We start from the raw sequence: 14,306 nt of genomic DNA, 5'->3' as shown, positions 1-14,306 counted from the left end.
CCAGAATACTTTTTTGGCGCATAAACAACAAAAATAACGACTTTTATTCAACTATTCGTTTCCGTCCGTGTGGGCCTGAACTAATTCACTTAGTCTAACAGTGCAGCGCTTCTGTGTTGCACGTCACACGCATCACACACATGACCAGCGTCGGCCAATAGTGAGCCTACGTGGTGACGTACAACACAGAAGCGCGGCGCTGTTACACTACGTGAATTTACTCAGGCCCACACAGAAGAAAATGAATAGTTGAATAAAGTCGTTATTTTTGTTGTTTTTTGTGCACAAAAAGTATTCCCGCCGCTTGATAAACTTGTGGTTGAGCCACTGTAGTCACTTGGACTATTTTAACAATGTCTTTACTAACTTTTCTGGGCCGGCAAGTTTCGATCCCATAGAAGCCTATGCAGGAGTGATCCAGCGCTCAGATTTCATCAAAAATATCTTAATTTGTGTTCCGAAGATGAACGAAAGCCTTACGGGGTTGGAACAACTTGAGGGTGAGTGATTACTGACAGAATTTTCATTTTTGGGTGAACTATCCCTTTAAATTGTTTTTTGTTTTGTTTTTAGTTTTTTTGTAGGAATATGAATATACCAATATGGATTAGACCGCTCCTTGTTAAAGCAGGTCTTGGGCAGTAAGACGGATGTAATATAGGGCAGTGAGATTCCTTCAGCTCTCGTAAGTAGGAGAAGCTGTAAGCAATAACGTCATACATAGTAGGTTCTAGGTTGCTAGTGATTAATATTTACTGTTATTGTTAATTTTCTCATGATGCAGCATTCTCCATCTAAAACTGATCGGGCAGACCGAACCGCAAGTCGTAGAGACTTGAAACTTTGAGGGCTGGTAGTACCTACAACGTCACCAAAGACGCACCCCGAACGGCCTGATGGGGGCGCTACAGCGGTCAAAGGATTTGCTCGCCCTTCAGGTGCCATTTTCGAGTAAATTGAGTTTTTTTGAAAAACCTACTTTTGCGAACTACTAGGTTTTTGGCCTGATCGGAACCAAACCACTGCAGAAATATTCTCTGGAGAGTGACTATCAATAATCATAAAAAAAAATTCTTAATTTCAATTCACGGTCGCTAAGGGGAACCACAATATTCGATGTGACCGGGGCCACTTTTACTAAAACGGCTATAACTTGTGAACGGAAAGAGATATTTTCGCTAAACTCGGGACACATGTTTATGAGCTGAATCTGAGGTCACATGAAAAAAAATTGCAACGATTGGCCACTTGGTGGCGCTATAACAGGGGGAAAAAATCATAAAAATGGCTATAATCGCACCCAACCGTTAGTTCGATGAAAATTGGCATGCAGTGTCTTTGTCCAGGGTGCCATAATAGTCTATGAGAACATTGGCGTATTTAAAAAAAACTCAGTATGTGTCATCGGCACAATGCCCTGAAGGAGCCTGAAGTCAGCTTTTTTCACGGGAGTGATCTCCTTAGACTCCTGAATCCTTGCCGAGTTCAACAATACCAAACATGCCAGGTTTTGCCTTATGGTTTGTGTAACAGTGTCATTTAGCGCTTAAAAAACTTGCGATTATCTTCAAAACCGTTAGTCCGATCGAGACAAAATCACCACGGGAAATTTGAAAACATAGGTCAATAGCTAAACAATAACGCCCAAATGTCAAAATTATGATAGGAACTGACAAAAAAATCCAATCAATGTCGCCCATGGATAATTTTTATGCTCTCATAAATATGAGATATTTGCAACATTTGACACACATATGTATGGGCACGCTTTGAGGACACCTAATAAAAGTGGTGGAGATCAGGCAAGACATGGTGCTATAACTGTCCAAAAAAACACATTTTTTTTCCTTAGTAAATTGCCTTAATTGACTGTAAATGGTCTTTTCCATCTATGATCTAACTTTGTTTATTTGGATCCCCATTAGCCACTACCTAGGCAGTGGCTACTCTTCCTGGGGTCCCAACAAGTAAAAAATACAAAACTAAATTTAATCAACAACAATAAAAAGTCAAGTCAATGTGACATACTAACCCAACATTCATTCCAAATATCAAAATCAGCAATTTACTATATATTGTGCCATTAAATGTTCCTTTAAATATTTTTTTAAAACTCATTTTTCTTGATAAAAAATATGTGATATCAATGGTAAATCATTCCATATTTTCATTCCTCTATACATTACAGTCCGTTGATTTGCAGTGGTTTTTGAAACAGGAAATAAAAAAACATCCCTTTTATGCATGCATGGTGTTAAAAGTATGACTAGTATTACTATACAAAAGTTGAGAGTACAGGATATTAGGAACTATATACAGAAATATTTCTTATAAATCAAAGCAGAGAGACAATCCTTCGCCAGTGCATTCTTATTATATTAGCCCTTCTATTACAGTTTTAAGTGAGTCGTGTCGCTCCGTTCTGAACTAATTGTAATTTTTCAGTTAGTTACATTTTTTGTCTTTAGTTGATGCACTCGACCACACATCTGGGCAATAATCTAAGCAAGAACCATTGTATGCACAATTTTAGAAATACAGTGTTGTGGTAAAAAGTTTACACATCTCTTAATAACTGACAAACCTCTTCCCATACCTGTTACCATATTTTCATGTTTTGACCACTACAGCCTACTGTCTAATATAACTCCAAGAAGTTTTATTCTACCTGTTCAATAGGCACACTCTTTACAGACAAATTTAACTTTTGATGCAATCTGATGCAAACACAATGCTGTGGGTTTTTATCATGTTTAGAACCAACTCATTATTTCGTACCTACTTTATGACCAATTGTATTTCCTCATATAAAGCAGTAGACTGCTTAATTGATGTTGCAGGTAAATATAATGTTTTATCATCTGCATTCATGACTGTCCATGCACATTTTAAAACAAGAGGAAGGTCATTGGTCTTAAACAACTTCCTTGAGGCACACCACATTGCAACTCTTTCACATCTGAATAACTTCCATTATAAAATACACATTGTCCCATTAGACAGTTAACTTTTAAACCAATGTACAGTATGAGAAGTACATTTGTAACATTTCAGTTTATCCAGCAATAATTTATGATCCAGTACATCAAAAGCTGCTAAAATCCAACAATACTTGTTCCAATAATCCTCCTTGTTCCAAGTTCTGTTTGCTTTTCAACACATTAACAATCCATGGTGCCCTAACATTCTTCACTGTACATTTTTTCATAGGTGCATGTTTGTCCACCAAAGTGTAAAATAATCTTTCAAATGCATTATCAGGATGAACTTCCTTATAAACATCAATCCAACATACATTATTTACGTCTGTACAAAATGATTCTTGACTGAATCTCTTATATGATCTTTTATAAATTACTTTTGGTTAAACTAAGTGTTTATATGCTGCTTGCTTAATAAAACGCATGCGCATGTGCTTTAAAGGCCTTAAACCGATTGAACCCCGATAAATGCTGCTTGCAGCTTTAATTGAGTGTGTTTCCGCAAGAAAAAGTTTATTTAAAACGATCATTGTGCGTATTGTTTTGGTTTGGTTTGAAGGGGTGGGTGTCCAGGCATTTGAGGGAAAGTTGGGCATGCCTAAAACACCAGTGTTAATGAGTGTCCACTTCCATTCTGGGGGTCTGTGAGAGAACAGGAAACAGGGAGGGCTGTGTATTCATTCTTTCACTCTCTCCTGTCTGTGTGCAGAGTTGTGGGTCACTCCCTCAATTTCCTAGAAGAAGTCTACAACTTCCATTTAAGAGTGAGCCTCCTCCTCCTCCTCCTCCTCCTCCTCCTCCTCCTCCTCCTCCCGAGCTTGTGAAAACCTGCTGCCTGTGTGCGACACTCGTGAGCTACTCAGACCTGTTTGGACCCACCGGACTTTTTATTTTTGTTTTAATGTTATAATATCATCATCATCATCATCATCATCATCATCATCATCATCTTGTTGCCCACTTCACCATTTAATTCTCTGCATTGGCAGGTAAGGAGTCAAGTTTCGTTGCAAAAATAAATAAAAAATTATACAGTTAAAATTATACACGATAGGTAAAATATTTTCCTATAATTTTAATTCAATTTAAAAAACATTCATTAGTCTGAACAAATTAAAAAAGAAAAAAAAGTACCTTCTCGGTAACAAAATTACAACAGTGAAGTGAATTTAATTACAATTTGCATATACGGTGTTTTTTAACTGTTTGATTTAGGATGTAATTTAAATGTTGAATATTAATATAATTTCAGAACATGTCATTTCAACATTATTTTTTATGTAAGTGTGGGTTGCAATTTGCGTTTTATATGCACACAAAAATAAATGTATTACCATTTTTTTTTTATTCAATTCGAAACGGTCTCCTTTTCACACACGGTATTTGTACTGAATGCATTTTTCAATGGATTATAATATTTCTTCCCACACAGAGAGAATGGAGGGAGGGAGCAAAGAGGAATGTACAGTAATGTCTGGAGAGAGTGTGTGAGAGCTTAGTGTGTGTTAAGGTTTTTTAAGCAGATTAATATTGCTCTGATTCTCCTGAGGAAAAACCTCCAGCCTTTGCTCTCAATTACAAAATAGGTCGGACTGTCTGTCTATTAATATCCATCTATCCAAGCTGCGAATCCATTTTATATGTTTTAATTAGTAAACATCTCATTATTATTCTTTAAAAATGGAGTAAAATAAAATTCTTAACCACTGATTTAACAACAAAGTTAAAAAAGAATTCAATATTAATGTTTGGTTTTTGCAGAATGACTTTCTTTTGAATCCTTCACCGTCCCAGTGTACCCTGAGACTCGCACAGGACGGCCCACCTTCCATCTCAAAACTGTGGCCAGGCCTGATGTGAATAGGAGTAGAAAGAGAAATAACACTCTACAGCAGATTACATGTTTCTGCAGGCTGTCTTAACACACTTTACAGTAAGCACTTTGTATTGACCACTGGCACAATAGAGCTTGTTCGGTTCAGCAACAGTGAGGAACGGAAATCAAACAAGCACCGGTCACTAGTCATTGGTCACAGGTCACAGATATGCCCAAGTGTCCATTAAGGCAGACCTTGAGCTTTCAACACACAATGACTCTCCTCTGTGTCTGAACTGCAGAACACAACTCTTTAAGAAAAGGGCGACCTCTAGTCAATCCAATTACCCTGGACACTCCAGAAGGAGGGTTTATCGCCCCCATAACTAATTATTCCTTAAACATGATTGTTTTGGCTTCTCATTGATTAGTCGTGCCACTTTTTTGGTGGTTTGTTTTTTCTCACTGACCGTGGTTGCTAAAGACTACAAACACTTAGAATGGTTGTCTCAAGGACATAATGGCTCTCTTTTTTCTGTACAAACACATCAAAAGGATTGGTCTTAGACAGAAATAGCCCTAAAATCTCATAGGCATGTGAAGTGATGTCATACGAATTTTAATAAGCTTGATCTTTTGCTATAGAGAGTTTTTTCAAGAGGCAGTCTGCAAGTAAAAAGGGGCTTTTTTTAGCCTGCCTTTTCTCACAATTTCCACTTGGTGGAGCTGTTTAATAAAGTCAATCTAATGAGTGGTGCTCGCTTAAACTATCACCATTGCTCATTCTTAGGGGTAAGGATTTCAGCATTGAATAGGCTCATAGAAAATTGAATTCATGGAATTAGTATGTTGAATTGTATATGGTAGAGAACTGGTTAGATTTAAAGTAGGGCAGTGTTATTTTAGTGATTTTTTTTTTTTTTATTATATATACTTATTATAGTTTCCATTCATTTTAGTTTAGGTTTTAGTATACTTTTATGTGATTTTTGTATTTTTTTTTATTGGTTTTTAAAATATTTATTTAGCTTTAATTAATTTTTAGTTAACTTTAGATCTGTGATATTAATCTATTTTTACTTTAGATTCAGATTTTGGCTTCCAATGATTATAAAAAGAAGATATTTTAGGTAAAACCATTAAAAACTAGCCGCATTCTCTCTAGCGCAACTTCCTACCTTTCACAGCGGTGCACTGTAATTTCTCTCTAAAACTCAGACTTAACGTCAGAATCAGCACAATAAGTGCTTGTAAAATGCAGTCTCTACTATTGTTAAATTGCGGGACGCGTTTGATAATAAAAAGAGCTGTTAAAATCACAAATATCTGCGCAAGAGACGTTGTTCCCATGCTGCGCGCGCTCCGAAACGGACTGCAACGAGACAAGCAAACTACTTTGGGTTTCGTGTGTGCGTCTAAACGATCAACTATACACAAAAATATGTCAAAATGACCTGCTTGGAGATTCACTTAAAAAAAGTTTATTCACATTTTAACAATTTTAATTTTAACACAGTTTGTGTCTAAAATGGACGTAAATAGTTGGGAGAAAATATGGTGCATCAGTAGCACTCGGTCTTAAAGGGGAAGCAGTCCAATAAACCTGCTGACGATTGCGCCATTAATGCGAATCAAACAACAAAAGGCAAAGAGAGAATCACTCACAGCTCTTGAATGAATAACTAGCTTTAATAAGAATTAACGATGCGACAACGTTGAGATCTGTTTAACTTTATGCAAATGAAGAGCGACTTTCGTGAGCGACAACCAATAGGGGTGAAGTCAGTGGGGCACGAGTGATCCGTCACTCTTCAGTGCCGAGTCTGACCGAGGCAAGAAGAATGACAAGCTCATTTTAGCAGTCAGAAACTGTCCTATAATGTATGATATGTCTCTGTGTACATACGGTGGTACTCACTGTAGCCTACATACTAACTGCGAGCCTAAATGCTTTCATGAACTCAGATAGAACAGCATTTGCTCGTTTGCTGCAGTTAAATAGCCGCAATGGCAAAGAGCACTCGCTGTTTCTCATTCATCTTTAATATTATGCATTTTATGTAGGCTACTGATTCCATTTATATTTACACTTTTCCTTCCAAAATGTTTGTTTGCAGCGGCAAGAAAACTAATTGCTCTACAAGATGGAGTAACATCTGTGAATGTGACTCACAAACATTACTAGGCAACCAGTAGTGGGAATGCCTACTAGCGACCGCACCGCCAGCCACTGGCGACATGCAGCGACAAAGTCGCTTGTAGTGTGAACGCAGCTTCAGGTCAACTTTATGGTAATGAGCTATGAAGCGTTTCGGCGGTAACCAATCGGAATGTAGAAGTCCTCCGCTTGAGAGGATTCCAGAGAACGCAGTCCTGTAAACTTTGGTTCTGACCACATTAGTTCCCAAGCAAGATAGAGGAGAGGTTGATCATGTGAATTTGATGAGAAAGCGCGCAACACTACTTATAGGCAACATTTTCGCGCTAGAATGCTTGTTTTTCAGCGTGAATGCAAATTAGACTAGCACTTAAAGGAGATCTCCAGTCAATTTTAACATTGAGCTCATTTTTTTGTAAATTTGGAGTGCTGTCAGTACAGAGAACAACGACAAAAATCGGTGTTGCCTACACCGTGTTATCCTCTTTTTAAAATTTGCACCCTGTTGACTTCAATGGGGCAAGTTTTAAACCTGCTTTTAGCCTCTTAACATCCTTGATGTGTCATTACAAGTGCCCAGCCAATGTGAGTGATTCCTTCAGAGTGAACACGGGTGAATCTGACTGCAGTAGATGTGAAAGATATGAATAAAAATGAAGTTAATTCGGCCAGCGCACATACCTGTATTTATTTCCTGTTTTCGGTCGAAGTCCATAGTAGTCGATTGTCGAGTTCACGCGCGTGATCATAGGTAGCTAAGCAACAGTGGAGAACTCGACAATCGATTACTGTGGACTTCGACCGAAAACAGGAAATAAATACAGGTATGAGCGCTGGCCGAATTAACTTCATTTTTATTCATATCTTTCACATCTACTGCAGTCAGATTCACCGTGTTCACTCTGAAGGAATCACTCACATTGGCTGGGCATTTGTAATGACACATCAAGGATGTTAAGAGGCTAAAAGCAGGTTTAAAACTTGCCCCATTTAAGTCAACAGGGTGCAAATTTTAAAAAGAGGATAACACGGTGTAGGCAACACCGATTTTTGTCGTTGTTCTCTGTACTGACAGCACTCCAAATTTACAAAAAAAATTAGCTCAATGTTAAAATTGACCGGAGTTCTCCTTTAACCATGAACACAAAAGCCACATCACACAAATGGCTTTTAATTTGATTATTTAGTTAGCAAACATGTCACTGTAATTGTTAAGTTCTTTCCATCGATCAATTTCTTACTTTCACATTTAAAAGTTTTCATGAGGTTAACTTATACCCTACTTGTGGTCAGTCTGCACAAATAACGATCAACATGCTTGTTTGCTTTGCGGCAACTCTTTAAATAAAGTTTTAAAAAAGACCAAGGATTCGATCTACATGAGGGCGTCCATGAATCCTTCAACGGCGTTGTTGGCAGGGCGGCGAGAGTGAATTTTGACGCTCTGGCTCTGGCCGGCGGTGGTGTGAATGCACAGTGAGACTTGAAAATCGCACAGGGACCTGTAGGGCTATAAAATGTGACCATACACTTTAAGTTTTACAATAGTGTTCGTGACATTCACCCTGTGCATTAATACATATTATTCCATATACAGTATCTAACATGTCTTGGTAATCACAATGAGTCCTGATGGGGAAAAAATGTGAATTTTATTTGCATGTTAATGCTATATTCATGTGCAGCACTAGATGGGGCAGGTGGATCCTTATGGAATGAAATAATACGCAATGCAGTTCTGAATGTCTAAATATTTCTTTCTGTACAACATTATTCTACATGTGGCTTATAGAAGTCTCTTACATATAAATCTAGAATTGTAAGTCTCAAAAGACCTGCTAGTAACCATAAATATGACACCTACGCTGCAATAAAAGAGAAGTTGACCTCAATGTTCCCCCTTATCCCCCAGTTGTGGTCCAGTGTGTCAGAGTGAAGATGTACCTGGAGAATAAGAGTAATATTGAGGTGGAGATGTCTCAAACCGGAGGCCAGGCTCACTCCAGCAGGGTGGGCAGCAGAAAGTCTGACACTGTGGCTGGCAACTTTGATGAGCTTCGTCTACTGGAGGGATTCTCTGGGAAAAGAGAGACACAGAAATTGCTGCAGGCTGCAGCCATGCCCTCGGGACACTGCATAATCTACACCGACGTCCATCAAGAGGATAGGTAGGACACTAGTTCTTGGGGTTTTTGACTATGAAATAGTTCATCTAAATTCCGTTAAAGGGATATTTCACCCTTAAATTAAAATTCATACATCATTTACTGATTCTAATTGTTCCAAACATAAATTACTACTTTCTTCTAGAAATGTTTCAAATGATAACATTCAAATGCTAACAGAAATGCACTTTTTTTGGGTGAACTGTCCCTTTAATTTAATTTTAAGGGCTCAAGTTTATTTATGGATTCACGTCATGTAAGAAAGATAAATTTAGGCCATCACCACCTGTGTTGGAGAAAGTTACTTTTAAAGGTAGGCCTAATGCATTACAATATTGTGTTACTCCCTAAAAAAGTTACTAATTGCGTTACTTAGTTATGGAAAGTAATGTTACGTTACTTTTGTATTTTTGAACAAAAACAAACTAAAGTTCTATTTTTGGCAAATGTAAAGGCCCTTTCACACCAAAATTTAAATGAATAAGCCTCAGGCTGAAGGAAATGCAAATTCACGCTTGTACAGTAGAGGACGCAGCTCAAACAAACCTTTCTGCTGTGCTGCCATTCTGGATTACAGAAGAATAGGAGGCAGAAGAAGAAAGTTCAACACTCTTATTTTTGCAATAAAAACATTTATTAATTTAGTAATTTTTGCTTATTGGTATTGTTGAATTGGATCATCGAAGGTCAGCAGCAAAGACATTGGTTAATAAAATGAGATTAAATATGTAAAGTATACAGTATTTGTGTAATATTTAATTATTGCAGGTTTGCATAATATTCTGAGTTTGCATTTCACTTTTTTAATTAATTTTGATGAATACAAAATCAGTTTTTTTGTGAAAATGAGATGAGATAATATATGCTAACATTTTGTCTAGAACTTCAATAATCATCATGTTACACAGTGCACACTCTGCACTTGCAATTTCTCTCAACATGGGAACGGGAGAGGCGTCAGTTAATAAATGGGAAAACAATATAACTTGCGTTAATTATTTGAAAAAGGTATTTTGTTGTATAGTAAAAATTAATGCGTTACTTTACCAGTTACTTGAAAAAAGTAATCTGATTACGTAACTCGCATTACTTGAAATGCGTTACACTTTAATAATAACAAGTGGGGAAACTCTGAACTTTCTTTAAGCCCAGAGTTTCCAATTTGGGGGCGTGTCAGTGAGAAAACATGGTGGATGTAATAGATGGTATTGATGGTAATTGTGTTGAAATTAAATTTATATAATTGTTTCATTTACTATAAATCTACTGTAGCTATGTTGCATGTACAAAATACAATAGTATTGTACAATTACAATAAAATATTACAATTACATTTTCAGTACCTTCATAAATGGGGGAAAAAAAGCAAAAACATACCTGATGCGCATTATTTATTCACCTTTTTGTAGAAGTAGAGTTAAAAAATTATTGCTGTTTTTTTTTTTTTTTTTTTTTTTTTTTTTCGAAAAGTGACTTGAATGCATCTGATGGAAAAAATTACAAACTCGTAAATACAAACTTCCCAGGAGGATTTCAACGCACCCATATGGCAAAAATGATTTGGACAAACAGACAGTCCCGCCTCAAACACATTGTTTGACCAGAAGTAAAGCACAAACAGAACAATGTTTTGATAGTGCCACAGTGTTTACACGCTTCAGGGATTACAGTCTATTGCTTGTAGTTGTCTATGCACATTAAACTGTGGTAGGAGAAAGCATTTTTTAACATTAAAAAACATGTCACCTTCAAGATATGTTTCTAAAGAAACCTCATGCTGGGAAAATCATTAATTTAGCGGATATCCTAATGCAAAATGTGCTTTGCGAATTCATTGTAACATTGCACTTCCACTATTATGACTGTGACAGTCAGCTGAACCCATTTGGCATATAAGGTCCCCGGAACCCTTAGTGAGAGCTTTTCTGTGTGAAACAGCTGCTAATCGACTCTAAAGAGGATTGGTGCTCACGTGTGGAGTCACAATACTGTAGTAACGCAAATGTTGTGTATATGTGGGTAAAATGTGTGTGTGAGATTGTACTATAGAATATGGCGATGGGGGTCTTAATCTTAAACTTGTGGTTGTGACACTTTTCGGATTAGACACGGTTTTAGATCAGCCATCACGTGATTAATTGTTAGTCAGGCATGAGATCAGATCTGTTCTACTCTCATGACTGCTCTCCTGCAGGAATATTTTAAAGGGGTGGTTGAATATGATTTCACTTTTCTAACTTTAGTTAGTGTGTAATGTTGCTGTTTGAGCATAAACAACATCTGCAAAGTTACAACACTCAAAGTTCAAAGCAAAGGGAGGTATTTGCTTTTAAAGAAATTGCTTTTTAAGGACTACAACAAACGGCTGGTAGGGACTACACGACATTCCTCCCGGGTTAGTGACATCATCAACCCTAGAATTTACATAAATCCCACCCACCCACGGGAAAGCGATTTATAGATTATCAAAACAGAATATGCTAATCAATGACTAGAAGCTAACTACACATAAGCTATAAAAATTCACCAACTAACCAATCAGAAATGTTGTCTACATGTTGTCACCTGTTATTGAGTCTCTCCATCTTTCTGACTTCGGTTTGAACATAAAAGGCTAAAAGTTTGTGAAATCTCCAGTGCATGTTTGTGTGAGGTAAAAGGACACAAGCTGTTGTGGCTCCACCCCCTGTGCTGGGAGCAGCAGCTCATTTGCATTTAAAAGAACAGACACAAAAACGGTGCGTTTTTGCTCACCCTCAAAAAGTGACAACTTTAACATGCTATCTAAAAATATCTGTGGGGTATTTTGAGCTAAAACTTCACATACACACTCTGGGGACATCAGAGACTTATTTTTCATCTTGTGAAAATGGCATTATACCACCCCTTTAAATAACCAGTGCTCTCAATGAAATCAGCTGATCACATCACACAACATATCACAAAATATGCATTTCAATAGTTGTTTGTTCTCTCTCTCTTTTCAGCCTTATGGGAAATATTCCATAATTTAATTATATACTGTAAAAAAAATTAATAGTTGTTTGTTCTCTCTCTTTATCTGTTCTATGGGAAATATGCCATAATTGTTATATAACTATGGCAAATTTCAAATAGTACAGAAAAAAATCTGTATATACACACACATGTATCGTTCAGTAAGATATTTTTTTGTTTTTGAAAATGTCTTATACTCACCAAGACTGCACTTATTTTTATCAAAAAATACAGTAAAACTTTAAAAATTAAAAATGTATTATTTAAATGAAGCTTAATTTCAGCTGCCATTCTTCAGTGTCACATTATCCTTCATAAATCATTATAATATGCTGATTTCGTGCTCAAAAAACAATCAACATTGAAAACAATTCTGCTGCTCAGTATTTTTGTGGGTGATGCAATTTTTTCCAGAATTCTCTGATGAATGGAGAGTTCAAAAATATGAAACAGCATTTCATATTTATATACTTATTTTATGATGCTTACATTGCAAAACCATTTAAATAATAATTATTAATGCATACAATAAAGTTCCATTTGTTAACATTGGTTAACTGCATTAGTTAACATGAACTAACAATGAAAAATACTCTTAAGAATTTTTTAATCTCAGTTAATGTTAATTCTAAAATTACTAATACATTATAAAAATTATGTTTTATCTGTCTATATAATTTAACAGACCTGAGTTAACATGAACTAGCAATGAACAGTTGTATTAACTAATGTTAACAAATATGAATAAATACTGTAACAAAATGTATTGCATACTGTTAGTAAATGATAGTTCATGCATTAACTAATGTTAACTTTTGTAATGCTGTAAATGTCTTTAGATGGAATGAAATTGAGTGTCTCGGGTAGTATTAAATTAGACTTGTATTCTAGGCCAGAGTATGGCAGGTGTCCCACAGGGTTATGTCCTCCCTTCCCCCCCTTTCGTTTCATTCTCATCTGGACCTCACATACTCAGATCCAGGCACAATAAGAGAAGGCTTTACTTCATTTATAAATCCTGCATTCAGTGAGCTAACATTTCAAATCTCCTCTCCGTTGTGTAACTGCAGAGAGCGGGATTAAAGGCCTTGAAATATCCTGTCTAATCTCCCTTTTGCCCAAACTCAACACCAGGATATATCCTGGAGGCCATGGCTATTATGTCTTGTCTGGAGCACACAGGCACACACACACCGTCCCAGCTGTTTGCAGTGAGCTGAGGCATCGGTAGGGGTGGGTGAGTTGTCTGATTCCTCTGTACTGCTAAGCAGCTGAGGTTTGGGATTTGCCCAATGATGCGTTAGAATTGGACTTGGATTGACTCTATAGTCTGGCCTATGCTGAGCAACATTGATCTATTTTGGCATTTTGCAAAGGCTTCTCCATAACTCACACACACAAACTCAGAGCCAATTGAAGAGATAAAAGGGTCTTTACCCATTTAAACTGTCATTTATTACGACAAACAGAGAATTTTCCCCGATTATTACATTACTGAAGAGGCTCCAGTAGTTAGCTTGCAGAATTCTCTGGATTTCCATCTGTTCTATTCATACAGGCCGAAAAATATCAACACTACTGGTGTTAATAGCTCAGAACCAATCCTTTCTCTTTCCCCTCTTCTTCTTGAGACTTATATTGATTTTTTTGTTATTTAGTATATGAGATGTGAAATGTTTGCTTTATGACTACAGTAAATAAAGATGAGGAGGTTGAGAGGATAAAGTGTGATTACCGAATGAAGGAATACTATCAGTGGCTAAAACTATATTGAAATATATTATTTTGACACCTTAGTATGCATGTAGTACCATATATATATACCAATATATGTATATAGCCTACTTTTTATGATGCTTATATTGCAAAACCATTTAAATAATAGTTATTGATGCATGCCATATGCAGAACAATTTAATTTTAATGCATTCTATTTTGGGAGGAACAATAAAACATTTAGTTTTAGTAACATTTTCCATTTGTTAACATTGGTTCTTAAGCATTTCTTAATCTTAGTTAATGTTAATTTCAACATTTACTATTACATAAAACTAAAACAAAAATGTTATGTTTATATTATTTAACAGACATGAGTTAACAAACTAACAATGAACAGTTTTATTAACTGATGTTAACAAATATGAATAAATACTGTAACTATCATTAACTAACAGTGTACAATACATTCA

The 14,306-nt window shown here is 36.4% G+C and overlaps 1 protein-coding gene across 3 annotated transcripts in view; it reads left to right on the top strand.

The window, feature by feature from the left end:
* Positions 1-806: 806 nt before the first annotated feature.
* The window catches only part of oca2 (oculocutaneous albinism II), a 95,307-nt gene continuing 81,807 nt past the window's right edge, over positions 807-14,306 (top strand). For 2 of the 3 annotated variants that reach the window (XM_079882803.1, XM_079882802.1), the window contains exons 1-3: positions 809-938; positions 3,691-3,970; positions 8,868-9,123. In XM_079882803.1, the coding sequence (XP_079738929.1) occupies positions 8,894-9,123 (230 nt within the window). In that variant the 5' untranslated portion in view covers positions 809-938; positions 3,691-3,970; positions 8,868-8,893. Of the gene's footprint in view, positions 939-3,690; positions 3,971-8,867; positions 9,124-14,306 lie in introns of all 3 variants that reach the window. The other variant, XR_013822456.1, reaches the window with a different exon arrangement.

Source organism: Squalius cephalus (genome assembly GCF_949319135.1).
Source record: "Squalius cephalus genome assembly, chromosome: 10".
In the NCBI taxonomy this organism is placed as follows: Eukaryota; Metazoa; Chordata; class Actinopteri; order Cypriniformes; family Leuciscidae; genus Squalius; species Squalius cephalus.
This window is presented reverse-complemented; position numbering and strand designations above follow the sequence as displayed.